We start from the raw sequence: 23,220 nt of genomic DNA, 5'->3' as shown, positions 1-23,220 counted from the left end.
AAATTAACTCTTCAACCATCTAAGCCAATTATCAAACATGTTACAAATATGAAAAAGGAATATATATATAAACCACGTAGTTTAGTTATTAAAAAAAAACACAAACATTCATTCAAAAAAATAAAAAATAAAAAGATAGTATTAATGATTTAAGGCGGGTACTGAATTACCTTGACATCTAGACTCTTTATTCCCCATTGTTTAAGAAAAAAAAAAACTTCCTTTTACTCTTTGTTTTCATTATTGTTAAATTGATGTGCCAAAACTATCTTTTACTTTATTAAAAAAAAAAAAAAAGTTTGCTTACAAAAAGACAATTGCATAATACAAAATCCATTAAAAAAAAATACTCTTATTGTACAATTACAAAAGTAGCAACCCGGGGCAACGCTCGGGCTACTCACTAGTTTAAGAGTTAAATATAGTATATATTTGTTGTATAGTCAAAGGAGACAATTATCTTCCTAAATTATAAACTATATTTCCCTAGTATATTACCATATATATTATAGTCAAAGGAAAAAGTTAGCTTGATAAAAATGATAATTATCTATTTATCGTTAGTTAAACCTAAATATTACCTGACTTGAAAATGACCTGATCTGATTGTAACCTGCAAATTATTGACTTGAACATAACTCGACTTGACTCCAAGAATGACTCGACTTGGAAATGACCCAACCTGATTAAAACCCACAAATTATTGACTTGAACCGAATCCAACTCAAAACAGAATAACCCAACCTGATTCCAACCCGCAATTTATTAACTTGAACCAAACCCGAGAATTAACCTAACCCGTGAAAACCCGAATTAAACCCGACCTATTGTTCACCCGACCCGAATGTAACCCAACTGTTATAAACCCGACCCATACCCGATAAGACGTATGACCCGACGTGACTCGACTCAAGCATGACCCAACCATAACCCGACCCGCATAAGTTATGGAATTAATCTAAATAGAACTGACCCGAGTTGACCCGACCCATTATTACCGACCCAAACTCAACCCGTTTACCCAAATTGGCAACTCCACCCGAAACCTCCAAAATTTCTCAAAATTCGTGGATATTAGCCTTTAATTTTGGAATTTTTTGACTTTTTTTTCACCCGGAACTAAAAATTTCCGAAATGTTTACCATAGTGCCTAATATCCCCCGGGAGTACAATTGGCGGGGTGGAACCATCCAATTTGCCTTTAAACGATCAATTTACCGGTTTACAACTTGCACTGATTTCATTAACTCAAGTTTACCATGAACATTTATGACAACATATAATGATCATATATTGATCCAAACGGCATTATATGACCTCGATATGTATCCCTTAAAATCTCAGTGCTTTTCGACACTGGGCCCCGAAACATTCGAAATTTCTCAAAAAACGTGGATAATTAGCCTTATATTTTGGAATTTTTTGACTTTTTTTCGCCCGGTTATAAAAATTACCGAAATGTTCACCATGGTTTCGAATACCCTCCAGGGGTCTAATTGGTTGCGTGGAACCATCCAATTTGCCTTTAAACGACCAGTTTATCGGTTTACAACTTACACCGATTTCATTAATTCAAACCTACCACGAACATTTATGACAAGAAATATGATAATATATGGTTCCAAACGACATTATATGACCCCGCGATGTATTCCCTAGAATTTAAAGAATTTTTGACACCGGGCCCCGAAAACCCCAAATATTCTCAAAAAGCGTGGATATTAGCCTTCAATTTAGGAATTTTTTGAATTTTTTCATCTGGAAATAAAAATTGCCGAAATGTTTACCATGGTCTCTAATACCCTCCAGGAGTCCAATTGGGTGGGTGGAACCATTTAATTTGCCTTTTAACGGCTAATTTACCGGTTTACAACTTGCGCCGATTTCATTAACTCAAGCCTACCACAAATATTTAATACAACATATAATGATCATATATGGTTCCAAACAGCATTATATGACCCTGAGATGTATCCCATTAAATTTCAAGACATTTCGACACCGGGCTCCGAAACCTCCAAAATTTCTCAAAAAGCGTGGATATTAGTATTCAATTTTGTAATTTTTTTATTTTTTTCGCCATGAAAAAAAAATTGCCGAAATTTTTACCATGGTCTCTAATACCCTCCGAGAGGTCAATTGGGTGGGTGAAACCATCCAATTTCCCTTTAAACGGCCTATTTAATTATCGGTTTACAACTTGCACGGATTTCATTAATTCAAGCCTACTACGAACATTTATGACAACATATAATGATCTATATGGTTCCAAACGGCATTATATGACCCCGAGATGTATCCCCTAAAATTTTAATACTTTTTTACACCGGGCCCGAAACCTCCAAAGTTTCTCAAAAAACGTGGATATTAGCCTTTTATTTCGGAATTTTTAAACTTTTTTTCTCCCGGAAATAATAATTTCCGAAATTTTTACCATGGTCGCTAATACCCTTTGGGAGTCCAATTGGGTGGGTGGAACCATCTAATTTTCCTTTAAACGACCTATCTACTGGTTTATAACTTGCACCGGTTTCATTAACTCAAGCCTACCACGAATATTCATGAAAAATAATAATAGTCATATAAGGTTCAAAATGGCATTAAATGACCCCGAGATGTATCCCCAAGAATTTCAAGACTTTTCGACACCAGGCACTGAATCCTCGAAAATTTCTCAAAAAGCGTTGATATTAGCCTTCAATTTTGAAATTTGACTTTTTTCGCCGGAAAATAAAAATTGCCGAAATGTTTACCATGGTCCCTAATACCGTTCGGGAGTCCCATTGGGTGGGTAGAACCATCCAATTTGCCTTGAATCGACCAATTTACCGGTTCACAACTTGCACCGATTTCATTAAGTCAAGCCTACCACGAACATTTATGATAATAAATAATGATCATACATGGTTCCAAACGACATTATATGACCCTGAGATGTATCCCATAGATTTTCAAAACTTTTCGACACCGGGGCCCGAAAAATTCAAAATTTCTCAAAAAGCGTGGATATTAGCCTTCAATTTTTGAATTTTTAGACTTTTTTTCGCCCGGAAATAAAAATTGCCGAAATGTTTACCATGGTCTCTAATACCCTCCGAGAGGCCAATTGGGTGGGTGAAACCGTGAAACCATCCAATTTGCCTTTCAACGACCAATTTATCGGTTTACAATTTGCACCGATTTCATTAACTCAAGCCTACCACGAATATTTATGACAACAAATAGTGATCATATATGGTTCCAAACGACATTATATGACCCTAGGATGTATTCCCAAGAATCTCAATGCTTTTCGATAACGGGCCATGAAACCTCAAAATTTTCTAAAAAAACGTGCATATTAGCCTTTAATTTTTGAATTTTTAAACTTTTTTCGGCCAGAAATAATAATTGACAAAATGTTTACCATGGTCGCTAATACCCTTTTAGTGTCCATTTGGGTGGGTAGAACCATCCAAATTGCCTATAAACGGCCTATTTACCGGTTTATAACTTGCACCGATTTCATTAACTCAAGCCTACCACGAACATTTATGACAACAAATAATGATCATATATGGTTCCAAGCAGCATTATACGACCCCAAGATGTATCCCATAAAATTTCAAGACTTTTCGACACCGGGCCCAATAACATCGAAAATTTATCAAAAAGCGTGGATATTAGTCTTCAATTTTGGAATTTCTGGACTTTTTTTTTCGCCCGGAAATAAAAATTGCCGAAATGTTTACCGCGGTCCCTAATACCCTCCGGGAGTCCAATTGGGTTAGTGGAACCATCGAATTTGCTATTAAACGGCCAATTTAATTATCGGTTTACAACTTGCACTGATTTCATTAACTCAAGCATAATACGAACATTTATGACAACATATGATGAAAGTAGATGGTTTCAAACGGCATTATATGACCTCGAGATGTATCCCCTAAAATATTAATACTTTTTTACACCATGCCCTGAAACCTCCAAAATTTCTCAAAAAACGTGGATATTAGCCTTTAATTTTGAATATTTTTTATTTTTTTCGCCCGAAAACAAAAAATTGCCGAAATATTTACCATGGTTCGAATGCCCTTTGGGAGTCCTATTGGGTAAGTGGAACCTTCCAATTTGCCTTTAAACGGCCTATTTACCGATTTATAACTTGGAGCGATTTCATTAATTCAAGCCTACCACGAACATTTATGACAACAAATAATAATCATATATGAATCACAACGACATTAAATGACCACGAGATTTATACCCTAGAATTTCTAGACTTTTCGACACCAGGCCCCGAATCCTCCAAAATTTCTCAAAAAGCGTGGATATTAGCCTTCAATTTTGAAATTTATGTCTTTTTTTTTCGCCCGGAAATTAAAATTGCTGAAATGTTTACCATGGTCCCTAATACCGTTCAAGAGTCCCATTGGGTGGGTGGAACCATCCAATTTGCATTTAAACGACTAATTTACCGGTTTACAACTTGCACCGATTTCATTAATTCAAGCTTACCACGAACATTTATGACAACAAATAATGATCATATATGGTTCCAAGTGGGCTAAGTGGCTTATATATATTGCAATCCTCTTTTCTCTGTTTTCCCCAAAAACTCTAGGGTCTCATGATCGTTAGTACTAAACGCTCTTGAGTGTATATCTTTGTATCCCAAAAACGTGTTCATCATAGCCTTGTTAGTACGGTGGGGTGAATAACCTTTTTAGGAAAGTGTTCTTCGTACAAGCCTAGATCCATTATTTGTTTTTGTTGTTCCAATCAATCTTTCTACTAACAGCTCCTCAGGATCTAAAGCATTATCAACAACGTCTAAATGGATCCACCTAATCCCCAACCACTTAATGTCAAGATCAACGCAAGCTAACTCAAATGGCATCTTCTCACTCTTCCATGTCTCCATAAGTAAAAATTATAAAAGTTATATATTATGATAGTACTTATTGAGACGAATCCAAAGAGATCATACATGAATATATTATTCCTTACATATTATTCACAAAAGACGGTCAAAGGAGGGGTGGTGAATAGTGTAAAAGTCAAAGCGGGTCAAGTAATAAAGAACGGAGAAAGTACATTGTATGTTGAACTCGTTTTTTCGGCTAGAGGCGTTGGTATCTGCACCTCATACATAACATCGATGAAGTACAAACCAAACGACCCCTACATACCAAAGTGATAGCAAGTTTAAAGCATAAGGTGTGTACTTGTGTGGTAATGTAGCATCTGTATCATTACATTGTCACACTAAAATCGCGATTTCAAATAGAAATTGGTAAATATTACAGAGCAATGCACAATTTGCTTCAAGCTAAACAAATTGGAAAGAATTTAGAATTTAAGGAGTATAGATAGCCTATAGTATAAGTTTACTGGCAGTAGCTAACTCACTATTAACTCGTTATAATTATATATACAGTTTTTTTTTTTCCCCTAATTACTACTTCGTATTAAATAAGTAACCATACTACCACATTTAACTCTAATAACCTAAAAAGCTAAAACCTATTTCCTAATTACATCAACCAGAAGTAGCAACTAGCAACTACTATAGGACTTCTAACAAAGTGCTTGCCATCTGACCATAATAACTCTCCAAACTTGTAGTCTTCAGACTTTGGACCTTTTGATGTCAGAGTCACCTCAAACTTCTTTTTCTCTCCAATTTTCTCAAACTTCAATTCCTTTGGCTTCACAGTAATTGATACTCCGGATGGTTGGCGAACACGAGCAACATAGACTCCGGGAGATCCCACATTCGTTACAGTCCTAGTAACAGTTGTGGAGTCTGAAAGATTAGGAACTGTAATCGACGGATAGTTCAGATTCAAAACAGTATTTTTGCTAGAGGTTGAGTTTGAACATTTGTATTGGCCAGTATATAAGGTTTCAATGTTAGTCTTGTTGTATCCAAGTGCACACAAAAAGTCCAAGTAATCTGTTGTGGTTAGATCATAGATTAACCCAGGATTCATGGCACGGTTTGGTCTGACATGTCCTGCACCATAACCAAATGGTGTAGCCTTGCCGTAAACTTCATCTCCCATTGGGTTGATAGTGTTGTCTCTAGTTCTAGCTGTAAATGAAAAACAAACATAACATCACAACATACTATTTGTTAGTAATTATGAAAATGTACATACCATTAAGAAGGTTGGTCACAATTATAATAAGAATAGATTGGTTTACCAGTAGTCATTATAGCAGATTTGATAGCAGCAGGACTCCATGTAGGGTGCATCGTCCTAAGAAGGCCAGCGATACCAGATATATGAGGGCAAGACATAGATGTACCAGTGTCTATCATGAAAGAAACTTTCCGGTCATCATCAGGTATTCCGGTTAGACTTACTGCAGGACTGTATGCAGCAATGACATCGACACCTGGTGCTGTAATATCAGGCTGTAAAACACATAGAAGATATAGGCCTCAGTGTTATACATACATTTTCAACTAATCTAGACCTGTAATTTTTTAACAGACCTTCAAAATCTCTGGTGTAATTGGATTTGGGCCTCTTGAGGAGAATTCAGCAATACGAGGAGCTGGTTTGACACCAAAACTTTGTTTTGGGGCGGTGAGGTAAGCTGTGGGCTTCCTATAAAAGACGAAGTTTGTAGAATAAATAAAAACCCAAAAACAGGAATTAAACAGAGGAATGACATATATAGTATAGATAAAATTTATTACTGTGTGGAATTGATGTAATTGAGTAAAGCTATTCCATCTTGAAAATTGATATTTGTAGCAGGAAGGACTTGAAGATCAGCTGTGGTCTGATTCCCATGAGATTCGTCGTTACAAAGGATCATGCCAGCCGCTCCAGCACGTTTAGCTTGCAAGCCTTTGTCTAATCTCTCAGTGATTCCCCTAAGACAGACCAAGATCTTGTCTTTCACCTTTTTCTCATCTAATGTACCTTCCATGCAATAAAGGCTACACGTACACGAACAAATAAATCAGTCACTAAAAATGGTATGCGTATTAAGACTGTTAACATTGAAAAAAAAAATAAAAAATTGTCCTTACGCCGCATCATTAGCAGATGCATTGGCAAGTTTTGCATCAGCAGCAGAGATGAGTGGATATTGTGTATCTTTTGGCAATGCTTGTGATAGGCTTGAACCCTGCACAATGATGAAGCAAAAATTTAACTAGAATGAATCTATATGAATACATGTTTCAATGAGGTAATCTAATCAATAATTATATTATCCATTGGTACTATTAGACCTCATGTTGCTACTAGTGTTTTGTAAAAGTTACCTAATTCCACAACTCATGGAGCTAGTTTACCTTGAAACGGAGCCCATTACCGAGTTCAACAAACGACTGGACCTCTCTATCCATAGTACTTGCAGCGACAGTGATAATCCAAGGAGCAACATTTGTGACAGAGCCAGAGTAAGGCCCAGAATTTCCACCAGAGCACACCACAACAATACCTTTCTGAAATGCATGAAAGGCTCCAATGGCAGTTACATCATCAAAGTAGTCAGAACTTGTACCTCCAACCGATATGGACACCACATCAACACCGTCCTGAATGGCCATGTCAAAACCTGCTAACAAGTCAGAAGTCAAACATCCAGCACTTCCGTTGATTGAAGACCAACAGACTTTGTATGAAGCAACTCGTGCTCTTGGTGATCCGCCTTTTGCTGTCCCAAAAGGGATACCGTTTATGCTTACTCCGGGCACAAAATTGCCTCCGGCTGTTGAAAGGGTGTGTGACCCATGACCATTGTAGTCTCGTGCTGATTCCATTGATTTCGAAATACTTCCACCAGAAGCTTTGTATCCTTTGTTGAAACATTTCGCTCCAATCAATTTCCTAAGATGATTTCAACATGCAAATACAATTGTTTCAACACATACTCCATAATTTTGTACATTAGGTCCAAAGTATGATTTACAAGTCTTGAGCAAGAAATAGAAGCAGTGGACAATAATTAAACCTGTTGCAATGAACTCCAGCCGTGTTATTGGAGTTCTCACAAGAACCTTTCCATCTTGATGGAATCGTTCCATAGCCTACGTCACTGAAGCTCTCAGATTCGGGCCAAACACCTAACCAGTAGGCAGTAGTTAATCTAATGTAAGCATAGTTAAATAGTTTATAAAAGCTAGGCATGAGTATATTATATTTTCATATGAGTATATGAGTCACTTCTTATGTTTTAGTGACTACTCGTAATTGTCATTTCATACAAGCAAAATATACACATGAATGTGTATATCTATAGGAGTTACTCCATAATAGGTAGCTGAAGATAATACCAGTGTCGAGGTTGCCAATAATGGTATCTTCCCCAAATCGAGCTTCCTTTTTCCATGAAACACTAGGTAGATCATTATTTTCTAGTGACATGAAATCCCAAGAGTGTGTAGTGTGTAATTCCATCACTTTATCAGGAATCACTGAAATAACATCTTGATGTTCTGCATAGTTTAAATTAAAAACAAACAGTATAAGTTTTGATTAAAGAGAAGGATATTGTAATATACACGCCAATAATAATAAAAATCATCATATACTAGACTTAATGTACCTGAGTATACTTTTATTTTATTGTAGTTTAAAAAAGTATATTCATAAATAAGATTTGAAATATAAAAAAATTTACTCAATGTTACTAACTTGCTATTTCCGCTGCATGATGCTCTTCAAGGATAGCAGAGAAACCATTAATATGCATTGTATATGAGTAGATTATTGCATCCCTTGCCTCTTCAAGGCTGTTTACGCAAAAATAAATAAATAAATAAATACAAAGTATGTGTATAATTTGTATATACTAACCATGAAAAATTCCTAATTCCTATGTATATGTACCTTCCAAGGAAAGTTGCAAGGAATTTGTGATGAGAATCTGTCACTCGATCAAAAACCTCCATTGTTGCATCTTCGGGATGTGAATGTGCTCCCATATACACTATGTATGACTATACAATTGATACAAAATTTTTAGACAAGTACACAAATTTAAGTTAAGTTGTCAAGTAGATAAGTACCATTACATAATTTCAAGAATTATAAAGAGAGGGAGTTATTTACCTGTTTTACAGCAATTGAGGATACATGCAGTAGAGAAAGCACAAGAAAAAACAAGGCGATCTTCATGGCTATTTGTGTATTATTTTCAAGTAGAATTCAAAGTAAAAATATGCGAAAGCTTTACAGCATTATAGGTATCTTCAAGGCTCTAATTATTATACGAAGTACTAATTAGAGCTGAAGTCTAGCCTAAGTATAGGTATCTGGTTTTTTTATCATTAAAAATTTTATGGGATATAATTTTTATATTACTCGTAATACATTATTTATCTTATTTTAGTCGGTAAAAAAGTTGAAATACACGTATGTTTAACATAACCAATCAAGTGAAAAATCCATCCTTAGGATAATTTTAGAATCTATACTTATGTTTAAATGGATAGTAGATAAGTAATGACTAGTTGATTTTTTTTTTTTTAAAAAAAAATTTTATCTTGTATTAATTTTCAAAGAGGTATCGATCTTGTTGTATTATATTAATTTAGAATTTTTTTTTAAAAAAAGAATCAATGGCTGCATAACAAAATTAATGCCATGTAAGTACAGAAACAATGAATGATGAATTATAAAGTTAGCAAAAAAACTGCAAATGAGTCTTGAATCACATACTTTAATATGCAACAGAAGACTTACATTTCACATAACTTTGACGATATCCACCAATGTCGTGAGTTGAATATAATTGCATCTGCATTAAGCCATTAACCCACTCCTTGCTAATGTCATCCATTAGTCTGGCATAAGAGTTGACTTCACTCTCTTTGGAGAATGCTTTGTCGCGATACCAAGTTGTACAAGGAAAACAGACAGGTAGAATTCCACATATAAAGGAATGAAACCAAGTGTCTCATAGTTTTCGTTATGTACTTATGTTCCTTTCACTTCGTAAACTCTCTTAAGCCTTTCCAATATGTTAAATGCATTCAAATCAAGGATCAATGTCACCATTTTCGGGCTTCCTTTCTAAATTAGTATTTATCCTTTCTAACAATCTCCCATTACTCAAGCAATTGAAACCTTGTTCCACAAAAGGACACACCGAAGATGGTGAAGAATTATACAAAGGATAGTTGTAGTCCGATACCCATCTCCCATCAAAGACATCACACATACTCGAGGAAGCACCGAGCTCAAGACATACCAATCCGAACTTGGGAATAGTATTGAAATACCCACAAGATAAACACAAAGTAAAAGATGATTATCAATGGTCCTATAATGAAGAGAAACACACAAATTCCGAGAGATCAAGCTATCTTGACGAAGGTCCATTGGAGTTGTCTTGCTTATCTCAATCAAAAAATACTTTTGGACTACCAATGGCAATGGCATTCTTCCTAATTCACTATATGAAGATGTTCTCCTACTAAAAGATGATCCAATTCGGAATTCTTCATAAATGGTCTTAATTGAGCACTGGAATTACACTTTACCAAAAGTCCAAAACCATAGAATCCAAAAAACCCTAAATCCCAATCTTCTATAGATTAGATTTATTTGACCATTATCATCAATCAAGTCAAAATTGCATCAAAAAATTCGAACCCCATAAACCCATTAATCCAAAAAACAAACAAACAATAATTCATAGCCCGAAATCTTCTGGGTTTCAAAGCATCAAATTAAAATGCAAAGCACAACTGCAAACACAGAGCAATAAAAAATAAATTACATAAATATGAATTAATATCCAAAATTGGCAACATCAAAGAATAAAAACAGCAAATTAAAATTATACCCAATTCATTAATCATGCAGAAGTGCAAATGGTATCATTCAAAGCTCAAGAAATTTATTTGATACAGAATCATGATGTAAATTATAGAAAGATATAATGCATGAAAAAATTTACCGGTTAAGAAGTGCAAGAACGATCTTCAGGCATCAAGTAACGCAGAATTAATGAGTGACTTGAAGGGTTTGAATAGACATTGTAAGAAGAGGAAGAGAAGTGAAGATGATTTTGCCAATTCATGATTCTTTTATAACACTCTCCCTAACATGAAAGCGTTTTGTGATGTGAATTAATTCCACTCTTAAGGGATGATGGATGACATTTGCACCCGTGACCTTTATGTCACATTGGTTTCGATACCAAATAAGTGGACTAAATCAACTAAATGGTTAAGGTTCAGGAATATGTTATATACTCTATCAATGTATGATCATGTCTAAACGCGTCTAATCATTTTTAGACATGAGTGATTTGAAGGGTTGTAACTTTGATTTATTAGTTAGGTGCGGTCTCTTTTCTAAAGCCGCTAATAGTGATAGTGGTTTTAAGCTGAATCAAAAGGGAAAAAAAATTAAAGCCCAACTCCAATCCTGTCTAAAAACGAGTAATCAAGTGTGATTAGTTGGGTGTAATAACCTCTATAGTGTAATAACCTCATTGGTATAATGGTATGCCACACTTTGATTTATGCACTATTTATCAATCTTTTGAATCAAATTCAAAATCATTTATTGATCATGGAAAACAAAATGAAAGTCATTATATAAGTAATACTTGTAACATGCATGGATCAATCAATAAGAAAAAGTGTACTCTATAATATGGTTAATATATAGAAAGCAAAAAGAAGTCATGGAGTAAACACACCATAGAGGCTATTACACTATAGAGGCAATTTATATTGTATATACTAGCTCCGATACCATATTAATGGACCATCTCAACCAATAGCTTATGCTTATGGCTGCGGCCCAAGAATATGTTTTTGTACTCTATCATTCCACTTGACCTTAAGCAAGGGTACCTTAGAAAATTCCCCTAAAATTATTTGTAACATAAGGAAATAAGTCACCCTAAAAATAGAAAAAAATCACCTCAATCATTATTTTCTTTAAATTATAGTGATATCAATTATTACAGACAAAATCATGCCTCATTTAAAATATTGATTTTTTTCCTAATCTACCAAATACTTTCCTAATGAAACAATGGCTAGAATGTGTATATTCCATGAATTTGGAAATTTTTATATAACCTTCTCAATTAAAATGTTTCTTATATATATATAATAAATAATCAGTAACATAGGCTAAGTTTCATTCTTACAAAATACTTGTATGAAAAAATAAAAAATAAATAAACATGGTAGGCAGACTTAGGAATATTAATGTATGGGTTTTTATGAGAATTGTAGTTGTTTTTTTAGCATTGATTTCGAACTTTGGTGAACGTGTTGAAGGTCGGAAGGAGATTAATTTATCCTATGAAGATTTAGAGCTTGAAACACGTCTTAAGAACTTGAACAAACCACCCATTCTAAGTTTACAGGTACTTTGGATTTTTTTTTTTTTTTTTTTTTTTTTTTTTTTTTGTTGTTTAACCTAATATTATAGTGGGAGTATTGGTTATTGATTTTTTATCAAATCTTGGTGTTTTGTTTTTATGGTGATGAAATAGTTTTAGTCCTTTAAAGTTAACTTTTCTTGTTGGTGTAATTACTTTTATTGATTTTCTTTGAAAAATTTCATGTTGAATTTATTTAAAATTGACTTTTTATTAATTAAACATTAGTTTTCATATGATGTAGTGAATGTAGGCAGTGGGTAAGGAAAAGCCTTTAATTTGTTAAAAAAAAAATGCTAATTATATTAATTTGAAAATTAGAAATTTCCAATATATATAAGACATAATTAAAGTATTTGTCAAAAAAATAAAAAAATAAATAAAAAAAAAATCAAAGTAAAATAACAATTAAATTGATTTGATTATAAATTTGCAATACGCGTAGATTGGTAGGTTGACTAATTTCTCAATTTTGGTTTCAATTATGTGAAATTCTTGGGCATTGTTAAAAAAAATTTATCCTTATACCAAAAACATATGAAGTATATAATAAATTAGTTGTATGTACAATAGTGTTAAGTATTTAACATCATATATGTAATTTTTAATCTTCGTGTAGAAAGATGATGGAAGCATTATCGATTGCATTGATATACACAAACAACCTGCATTTGATCATCCAAAACTCAAAAATCACAGGATCCAGGTAAATTAATATTAATCCGTAACCTGTTAATTAATTAATAATTCACCATCTTCCTCCTAATAACTCACGGTAATATCCATTTGTTAAGTAATAACTCACATTAATTTATTCTTTTTCAAAAACCCTACAGATGAAACCTAGTTCATTACTGCTAAAAAAGCTGGGAATGTCACTTGATCAAGAACATAAATTACCGTCCAAAGTCCCACAATGTCCTCCAGGAACGGTACCCATTCGAAGAACACGAAAGGAGGATTTGGTCACGGCAAATACGGTTTTAAGCCATTATCGTACAATGACCGGAGGACCACCATTTACTCCCTCACAAGGAAATTATGTATGTTCGTTGATTTTGTTTAATTTAATGTTACGTCGAAAAATTTAATCTATATTATTATTAAAACTCCAAGACAAGGAGTGCCATTTTGCCATTTGTCAATTCTTTTTTGTCATTTCGCCACATCACTTTAAATTTTTTGCCACGTCACTTTTGCAATTGTAGTATTGTATCTAAATAATGTGTTTGATAATAATGATCACTTTAAATTTTTTGCCACGTCACCTTATAATAATAATGATCAATCAAATATTGATTCTAAATTTAAAGAAAGAGAAGATGTTACTTGGAAACCAATAGGCTAGCCATTATTAGTATTTAGTTTGGTCACAATTGATAAGATGAATAATTAAAATGTTTTAAAATTGCTTTGACCCATTTAATTTGTAAAATATGTAACCGATATGTATTCAATATATTTATCCCTATAAATTAACTATCTAAGGAAATGATATACTAAATGGTCTAAACCTCTTGGAGAAACATTTTACTAGGCCAGTATTGAGCTAGGTAAGTATTTGTTTACTCTACCTACCTTGGAATGCAATGGATATATTTTGCATACTTAACTCATATTTTTACACTTTTAATAAATCACCCCAAATTAATTATGGGCTATATATGTTTTAAGCAATAAGTAGCATTTTGGTTCGATGATTGTGTAATATGTAAGAATTGCTATATTTTAATATGAGATTTCATTGGTTGATTTTCTTTATAGTTCACTCAAAGTTCTAAAAGTTAGTGTGTGTAAAAATTTTCATTATTCACTACCTATGCTCGGTGGTTGAATATTGGTTTGATGATCCATTCGTGCATCCAATTTGAAAACAATACTACGGAGTACATTTTTTTAAAAAGGATATAATCCATGTAATTATTTGTCATGTACGTAATTGAATATGAAGAAGATAAACAAGCCCGGGGCATTGCCCGGGTCACTAACTAGTTATGTATGTAAAAATAAATTTGTACTTGTATTTGTGTATATACATACTATACAGTATGCAGGAGCAGGAACTCCAAATGGAACGTCAGAAAAATACCTAGGAGCAAGGGCTGCAATAGCACTTTTTAATTTGACAATCGCGATTCCTGCTCAAACTAGTGCAGCTTCCTTGCGAATTGGTAGTGGTGTTGACGGTCCATTTAACAGCATCGAGTATGGATACACTGTAAGTCATTCACTTCACTCGTAACTAATAATAATGTACACGAAATTTAATCTCTCTCGAGTAGAGTTAATTGACTATGCTAGTTTTACGAGTAAGATAATACACATTTACATTTTACACTACATGTTTTAATAGAAATCCCATATTATAGCTAATATAATACTCCGTACATTTATATGTACATGACTAATTCTAGATATTGTTATGTATTGATCTTCAACAGTTCAACCAACAATTATATGGAGATAGAAAAGCACGAACATTTAATTTGTGGACGGTAAGCTACTTATATCTTGTTACGAGTATTTGTTTTAGATTTTTCCGATTTAATAGGGAATTATATATATATATATATATATATATATATATATATATATATATATATATATATATATATATATATATATTTAAATTATTTTTCTGTATTGGTCAGGCGGATGGATTTGGTAAGACAGGGTGCTTTAACATGCTTTGCCCCGGGTTTGTTCAAGTAAACCAACTCCGTCATATGGGAGATGAATTGACCTATTTTTCGGAGTATGATAAAAGCACGAGATTTATGTTGCTTGGAATTATCAAGGTATGCCTCAACAAAGTACACACTTGGTTGTTTAGTTTATGTGAAATAATTAATGTATGACAATTAAAACACATAACTCAAAAGTCAAAATGCATGGGTTCTTATGAAAAATTAGGGCAAGTTCACATTTACTGAGCTGAACTGAACTGATTGGAGCTGAATTGAGCTGAAATGAATATTTTATGAGAGAGGAAAATTAAGAGCTGAACTGAACTGAACTGATTATAGCTGAACTGAACTGAAATTAAGTAAATGTGAACAAACCCTTAGTAAGTTGTAACAAAATACCTTTTGACATGATTAAGGGTCTGTTCACTTCAGCTTAATTTCACTTCTATTCAGTCCAGTTCAGTTCAGTTTCAATCAGTTCAGTTCAGTTTAGCTCCTAATTTACTTCTCTCATAAAATATTCATTTTAATTCAGTTCAGTTCAGTAAATGTGATCAACCCCTAATTCAAAACGCTAATCTAAGTATCATTCATAAATGTCATATATTATATACATTCAGATCATGTAACATGACATTAAATTGGATTGTTGTTGAAATATAGGACCCAAAAACACAAAATTGGTGGATAGTGGAGAGCCTACCAGAAGCAACAAATCAATATATAGGATATTGGCCAAAGGAATTGTTGCCAGAAATGAGTGATTCTGCAACAAATGTTCAAGTTGGTGGTAAGGTGTATAATCCTTCTATTGAGCCTTCAAAGACTCCCATGGGTTCAGGTCATTTCGTGGCGGACGACTTGCTCAAAACATGCCAAGCTATAGTCCATGTTGTTAACTCAACCTATGGTCTCATCCCTGATGAATCTCTTAAAATGGATGTTTTCGCGAATTCACCTGATCTTTACAATGCTCAATTCTTGGATGGTGCCGAAGTTCTCTTTGGAGGACCTGATTTTACGACTTAAGAGTGTTTTTATTGTACCAGAAATTATTGGATGGTCCAAGATCAACAGCGTAATATTATGCATTCATAGATTGTAGCTTGGAATAATATTGTTCCTGTAATAATCAAGATAATTACTAGCTCATGGTGTGATATCATATATTTATATTAGCGAGTAATTATCTTTCAAAAATATATTATTATTGATATATCTGTGAGTTGGAAGGCCTTGTTATATAGAAATTGGAATTCTCTTTAACCAACATTAAGTATGAGTTTAACCTATTTTAAACGTATACCACATAGACACATACCTCATACTTAAAATATATGAACCAACTATTTGGAAAAAAAAAATTAGAAAATGGGGATAAAGGGGGGTCGCGGGATTATTGAAACATGTGATCTATCACAAACTTTTAGTCTTAACCAACTTACAATTTATTTATTTATTTATTTTTCGGCGCTTTTTGGTGCAGCAGGCCACACCGTGTGGCCTGCTTCCAAGTCAGCAAAATAACGGAGAACGACGCCTGTATAACGGGATTAGGAAACAAGCGCTGAACAAAATGGCTTTACAAAACAAGCGCAAATTTCTAAACCTTAAAACCCATAACAACTCATTTACGAGGAACAAATACGAAAATTGAGCGAAACCTCACACAATTTTTCTTCCAGGAATTAAAGAATAACAATGGCAGAAGAATTCGAAAAATTACCTGAATCACAAGAATCATTAGAGATCGAACAAATGGAAGATTTTTTGATGAATCTTGAAATCCAAACCATTAATCAGGTATTGGATCTGGAAGATGAAAATAGATACAATGAAATTGAAGAAATTAACAAGTAACTAACCCCTGTAAAATTAACATGTAACCCCTGTAAAACTAATAACGAACTAACCCCTGTAAAATTAACAAGTAACCCCTGTTAAACTAACAAGTAACCCCTAAAATAAACAAGTAACCCTAACAAAAATTAACAAGTAACCCCTGTTAAACTAACAAGTAACCCCTAAAGTAAACAAGTAACCATAACAAAAATTAACAAGTAACCCCTAAAATAAACAAGTAACTCTAACAAAAATTAACAAGTAACCCCTAAAATAAACAAGTAACCCTAACAAAAATTAACAAGTAACCCCTATAAAATTAACAAGTAACCCTTGTTAAACTAACAAGTAACCCCTAAAATAAACAAGTAACCCTAACAAAAATTAACAAGTAACCCCTAAAATAAACAAGTAACCCTAACAAAAATTAACAAGTAACCCCTATAAAATTAACAAGTAACGACTCCTGTTAAATTAACAAGTAACCCCTAAAATAAACAAGTAACCCTAACAAAAATTAACAAGTAACCCCTAAAATTAACAAGTAACCCCTAAAATAAACGAGTAACCCTAACAAAAATAAACAAGTAACCCCTAAAATAAACAAGTAACCCTAACAAAAATTAACAAGTAACCCCTATAAAATTAACAAGTAACCCCGAAAATAAACAAGTAAACCCTGTTAAACTAAAAAGTAACCACTAAAATAAACAAGTAACCCTAACAAAAATTAACAAGTAACCTCTAAAAATAACAAGTAACCCCTATAAAACTAACAAGTAACACCTGAAACTTAACAAAAATTAACAAGTAACCCCTCTAACTTAACAACAAATTCTGTAAAACTAACAAGTAACTCCTAATAAACTACGAGTAACAAGTAATAACCCCCTAAAACTTTACAAATAACACCTTGTAAAATCAACAAGTAACCCCTCCCTATAAAACCAACGAGTAACCCCTAAAACAAGTACACTGTAATTTTAAAAGTAATCCCTACATAATGAAAAAAGTAACTATTGTTGTATCTTCTACATTAGCAAGCTCCTCCAGCATTTTCTTAGCAACCTCCATTTCATCTGCCTTTTTTTTTCTTTTCATTCTCTAGTAATTCTTCATAAATTGCTTGATTTCTACTCACGAATTCTTTCACACCACCAAAAACAATCTCACGATGCTTATTCAAATTGCAGAGCATAGATGACATGAAAATCGAAAAATTACTAAAATTAGGGTTTAATTTATATCAGAATTAGGAGAGTTCAGCGTATATGTCGATCCTTTCTTTCCCTTGAGGAAGATTATCTTGATTTTAGACATTATCAACGAAAAGAACAATTTAGAGGAGAGAGAATTTGAGGAGAGAGAAAATGGAAGAAGAATAGTTTGAGGAGAGAGAAAATGGAAACAGAGAAAATGAGAAAACTTTGGGAAAAAAGAACCTTTTGATGTAATAAAATGAAAAAAAAGAAAGACACGTTTTTTTTTTTAATTTAAAATAACGGACCCGTTTGGTATAACGGAGTCCGTTATATGAAACGAACTGGTCACACCATGTGGCCAGCCACATATAAAAATTTGCCTTTATTTTTATTTTTTTTTTTTGAAATTTAGTCTTAACCAATTTGGTCAACACCTCAATAAGACAATGATATTTTTCCACCCCTTAATGAGAAAACAAATGCATCTTAATTCAATTAGAAAAAAAAAAAAAAAAAAAAAAAAAAGTCAAATCTAGTTGAGACTTTTAGGTAGTACAGAGTAGTAAGTTTTTGGGGAACAATAAATAAAGTTTACACTTTCTATTTTTTTGGGAAAAAAAAAGCTCATTTTATATAGTCAACCAAACAATTTTCATAATACCATCAAACAACAACTAGTATTACGGAGTACCTCTAAATATGATGCTCTTTGTTTCATTGTTTGAAATATCCTCGTTTTTTTCCACCTTTATTTTAAAGTTGTTTAACAAAATCCGTGGAAGAATATCCTAGTGATAGCAATTGAAAATCCGCATTATAACTTAAATAAGTTTCAATTCTATACACTTAATCAGAATTTTATCCTAAAACGTAAAAACACTAAAAACTTAGTACGAGTAATTATAGTAAGGACTTATAATAGAGTTAGTTCACATACTTGAAGAATTATATATTGTAAAAAACAGTGCAAATTATTACGTACATACTTAAAAGGTCATACATTGATACAAGCATAATCAACCAGATTCTTTAGTATTCTAAATAACAAGGATTTGTTTCATGAAATTTTGATTTACAAAAGCATATCAGAAAATAAGGATAGATACACATGCACTTTATATTATGCATTTAATGTATTGACAGCACAATTGTCATCATGCTGAGGTTATGAGATCAGAATTGATTTCTCTTTCAAAAAAAAAAAAAAAAAATCAGAATTGATTTCAATCTATGCTATATATATAGTTGTATGTAATAGTCCTATGCTCATAGTGCATATATATATTCATCAAATAATCAAAGTATCAAATAAAATAATAATAAAACAAATCAAAGTTTTTATTTGTTAGTTCAATAATGAAATTCTTTACCATTAGTGTTTTAGTTCTTACTTTGCTTAGTGTTGTAAGCCATGAAGTCGAAGGAGGAAGCCGAAAGTTTAGGTCAACAGAAGAAGATCAAGAACTTGAAAGGCAAGTCAATAGCTTGAATAAGCCACCCATACAGAGCTTCAAGGTTTAAATTCTTCTTTAATTTATCCTCCTTGAATTCAAATTAAATCTTTACTACTTAGAATTACAAATTTACAATTAGAGATGAGAATGGGTCGGTTTGACCAGACCCTAACCCCGATCCTTATTAAGGTGGATCCAAATTCGACCCAGACTCATTGGGTCTAAAATTGTCATACCCAAACTCATTGAGTCTATTAGGTTTTGGGTCTAAAGTGGGTCCAATGAGATTTGGGTAAGAAAAAAGTTTGTCAAAATAAGTCTAAATACTTAATCTAACCCCCTCAGTTTGTCAAAATAAGTCTAAATATTTAATCTGACCACCTCATTTTGAACTAATCTATTTATCTTTTTTTTTTTTTTTGACGGGAAGATTAAAGATTTCATTTATAAAATAGCCAAACGGCACTTACAATCAATTTTTGAGAAATTTAAAACTCCAACAAAAACATATAAAACCCTAAAAATAACATCGCAGAATCGATTGATAATAGCCTTAACAAAAAACTTCATCCGAAGCAATACAATCTGTGAGTTCGCTCTAATTCGGCATAAGATCTGCAGATGCATAATTTTTTGGATGAATATCCTTCCTTGGTCTTCTAAACTCCGATAAAAATTGCGAAACCTTCGATCTTCATTCTTTAATAAACAAATAATTAAAATTCCTACCATGAACACCATCTTAAGGATGGTATCTTTTTATTGAAAGCAATTAAAGAGATTTTGGGGCTTTCCACCGGTAAAAACCAGTGGAAGCCCCTACAAAATTCACAAATAAAAATCAAGAATGAAGGAGATAAAGAAAAGTAGGGAAGGATTGAAGAAAAAACAAAGAAAAAACCCTAGCAAAATAGGCTAGGAAAAACCCTCCCAAGGGAAAACCCTAGAGGGAACTATCTCTCTCTAAAAACTAGAGAAAGAGAAAAAGCGAACTAATCTATTTATCACTTTTATTACTCCGTATTAAAATTACACAAAGATATCAATAAAATAACATATATCAAATAGAATACAAATATAAATTAAGATTATTTTCTTAAGGTGAATTGTATAGGGTCTAATATTATTACGAGTAGTAATTTTCTTTCCTCTTATAAACAGAACAAATTTGGTGAACTAATCGATTGCATCGATGTCTACAAGCAACCCGCTTTTGACCACCCTTTGCTTAAGGATCATAACCTCCAGGTACATTGTCCATTTATATATATTTTTCCCAACATAAAAAAGTTGGACTAATTGAAATTTGTACTGTTGCTCATCAAATAGATGAGACCAAGCTCCCTTCCCAAAGAATTGAAGTTGAGAAGAGACGATAATAGAAAAATTAGTAGACAAAATAATCCAAGTGAATCTAAGGTGTGTCCTTATGGAACAGTCCCTTTCAAAAGAGTTACAAAGGAAGATTTGATAAGGGCTAAAGTTGCATTTCAACATGCACCAAACCCGCATGTAAGTACCCCGTATTATATTTTGTGACATATGTAGCACGTACTTTAAGTGGCGCGCTACATACAATAACCTCCTAATTGTTCGAGTTGTTATTAATTAATACGACGTACTTGTAATGGTTTGTGCAGTATGCAGGGGTTACTACACCAAATGATCCCTCGAAACAGCTATGGGGAGCTGCAACTGATATTAGTGTCTATAACATAACTGATCAAAAGGGCCAATATAGCCAGGCTCTACTATGGGTTGGAACTAGCATCAATGGTCCATATAACAGTATAGAATACGGGTGGACTGTAAGTCATTTTATGTTATATACATGCCTTTGTATCCGTTTTTATCAATAACATATAAAAAACAACTCGTGTATATGTAACCGCGAGTAATATGTTTTAAATCGTATCTCAATTTCAATTTATAGGTAAATGAAGGACTGTATGGAGATGGTCTATCGCGAACCTATAGTTTATGGACAGTAAGTATTTCTTCATAGTTTAGAAATTTATTGGGCTAATTTAATTTATATCTCTAGTCTAATTTATGATTATATACGAAGTATGATAATTATGTTGGACATTTTATTTGACATTGTTAGTCGGATGGTCTTCAAAACGCGGGATGTTACAATGCACTTTGCCCAGGATATGTGCAAGTGAGCCAAAAACGGATAATGGGCGAACCTAATCATCCAGTTACTATTCCGGGTGAAGACGTCTATTCAATGGAATTTCAGATTTTCAAGGTATAATTTCGGGAAAAAATAAATAAATCTGTCTGACAATACATAATCGTGTATTTAATTTAAAAATGGCCGTGCTACCAAGTAACAATGTATGTAAATATTTATATGTAACATACGTACTAACGTACAATCAAATAATGTAATGTAGGATCCAAATACAAGCAATTGGTGGCTTTTCGAGAACTTAGGCGATGTAGCTCATGAACCAGTAGGTTACTGGCCAAAGGAGATACTTCCGAAGATGTCAAGTTTTGCATCAGTGGTGCAATTAGGAGGGAAGGTTTCGAGTCCTAATGACGAGCCTAGCCCGGCTCGTATGGGTTCCGGTGTTTTTATGCCAGATGATTTTACAAGAACTTGTTACGCTTCTAATATCCAATTTGTTAATAATAATTACGAGTTTTACGATCCAAAAGACGAAAAAATGCTTGTGGTTGGTGATGCTCCTGATACTTACGAAGCTGCATACCTAGGAGATGCAAGTAAGGATCATCCTGGAAGAGGGTATACACTAGTGTTTGGACCTGCCCTTAGGTAGATAGGGCTACAACATTAATTAAGTATGGTCTTTAAGCTAAATCAAGCTAATTATATTAATAGCTTTTGGTAAACAAGCTGAATTATCATTTATTTATATTATAAGCTTTTCAAATGTTATAAAATGAAGAAGAGTATAAAAAAATTATGGATCATTTATGGTCTTTTAGATAATTAGTAAGCTAGTTTAATAAATAAGTTTTTTTGTAGACAAGCTGAATTTTCATCTACATCAAATGTTCAAATTGCATAGAATTTCTTCTTTAATGGGCCTATAAACATAATTGGACAACCATCCTCAATTTATTTAGAGTTGTCGGGCCCACTACGTTAAAGTAAAATCAGATTCAAATTAAATTAGACTTTCATAAAGTTTTTTTTTATTGATTATTACAATCCGGGGCGATGGCCAAAATAGCTAAAGGTAGAAATATCAAATAAAAGTGAATATTAATTACACCGATCAACGCTTGATTTTGGCATATATTGCCAAACTAATATCACTTTAGAAATGTGTCAAAAAAATATGTGTAAAAAAAAAATCACTTTAGGAAATGTTTTAAATGCTTATTCAGCTAACTAAAGGCGCTCGTTAGTAAGATCCTGACCATTATGGCCAAAACCTCCAAAATTTATCAAAAAGCGTGGATAATATCCTTCAATTTTGGAATTTTTTAACTTTTATTCACCCGGAAATAAAAATTGCCGAAATGTTTACCATGGTCCCTAATACCCTCCGGTAGTCCAATTGGCTGGGTGAAACCATCCAATTTGCCTTTAAACGACCAATTTACCGGTTTACAATTTGCACCGATTTCAATAACTCAAGCTTACCACGAACATTTATGACAACATATAATGATCATATATGGTTCCAAACAGCATTA

General features: G+C 33.1%; 3 protein-coding genes across 3 annotated transcripts; 2 read left to right on the top strand and 1 right to left on the bottom strand.

Moving 5' to 3' along the window:
- Positions 1 to 5,116: 5,116 nt before the first annotated feature.
- LOC145630027 (subtilisin-like protease SBT5.4) lies at positions 5,117 to 11,043 on the bottom strand. Its single transcript, XM_081682265.1, has 12 exons — positions 10,912 to 11,043; positions 9,693 to 10,699; positions 8,838 to 8,947; positions 8,643 to 8,740; positions 8,282 to 8,443; positions 7,960 to 8,071; positions 7,298 to 7,835; positions 7,031 to 7,128; positions 6,692 to 6,937; positions 6,485 to 6,599; positions 6,190 to 6,403; positions 5,117 to 6,076 (listed from the first exon to the last, which is right to left on the bottom strand). Exons 3-12 carry the CDS (start codon positions 8,930 to 8,932, stop codon positions 5,517 to 5,519), a joined length of 2,238 nt encoding a protein of 745 aa, XP_081538391.1. The 5' UTR covers positions 8,933 to 8,947; positions 9,693 to 10,699; positions 10,912 to 11,043; the 3' UTR covers positions 5,117 to 5,516.
- A 1,113-nt stretch (positions 11,044 to 12,156) lies between these two features.
- LOC145631296 (protein neprosin-like) lies at positions 12,157 to 16,073 on the top strand. Its single transcript, XM_081683379.1, has 7 exons — positions 12,157 to 12,342; positions 12,977 to 13,063; positions 13,194 to 13,400; positions 14,405 to 14,575; positions 14,799 to 14,852; positions 15,009 to 15,155; positions 15,708 to 16,073. The coding sequence occupies exons 1-7, from the start codon at positions 12,157 to 12,159 to the stop codon at positions 16,071 to 16,073; spliced, it is 1,218 nt and encodes a 405-aa protein (XP_081539505.1).
- Positions 16,074 to 16,745: 672 nt separating this feature from the next.
- Positions 16,746 to 22,334, top strand: LOC145631295 (protein neprosin-like). The gene is made up of 7 exons (XM_081683378.1): positions 16,746 to 16,847; positions 20,704 to 20,790; positions 20,872 to 21,054; positions 21,183 to 21,350; positions 21,476 to 21,529; positions 21,650 to 21,796; positions 21,945 to 22,334. The coding sequence occupies exons 1-7, from the start codon at positions 16,746 to 16,748 to the stop codon at positions 22,332 to 22,334; spliced, it is 1,131 nt and encodes a 376-aa protein (XP_081539504.1).
- The last annotated feature ends 886 nt before the right edge of the window (positions 22,335 to 23,220 follow it).

This window comes from Chenopodium album, chromosome 5 (assembly GCF_948465745.1).
Source record: "Chenopodium album chromosome 5, dcCheAlbu1.1, whole genome shotgun sequence".
In the NCBI taxonomy this organism is placed as follows: Eukaryota; Viridiplantae; Streptophyta; class Magnoliopsida; order Caryophyllales; family Amaranthaceae; genus Chenopodium; species Chenopodium album.
Note: the sequence above shows the minus strand (reverse complement) of the source record. Positions and strands in the feature narration are given on the sequence as shown.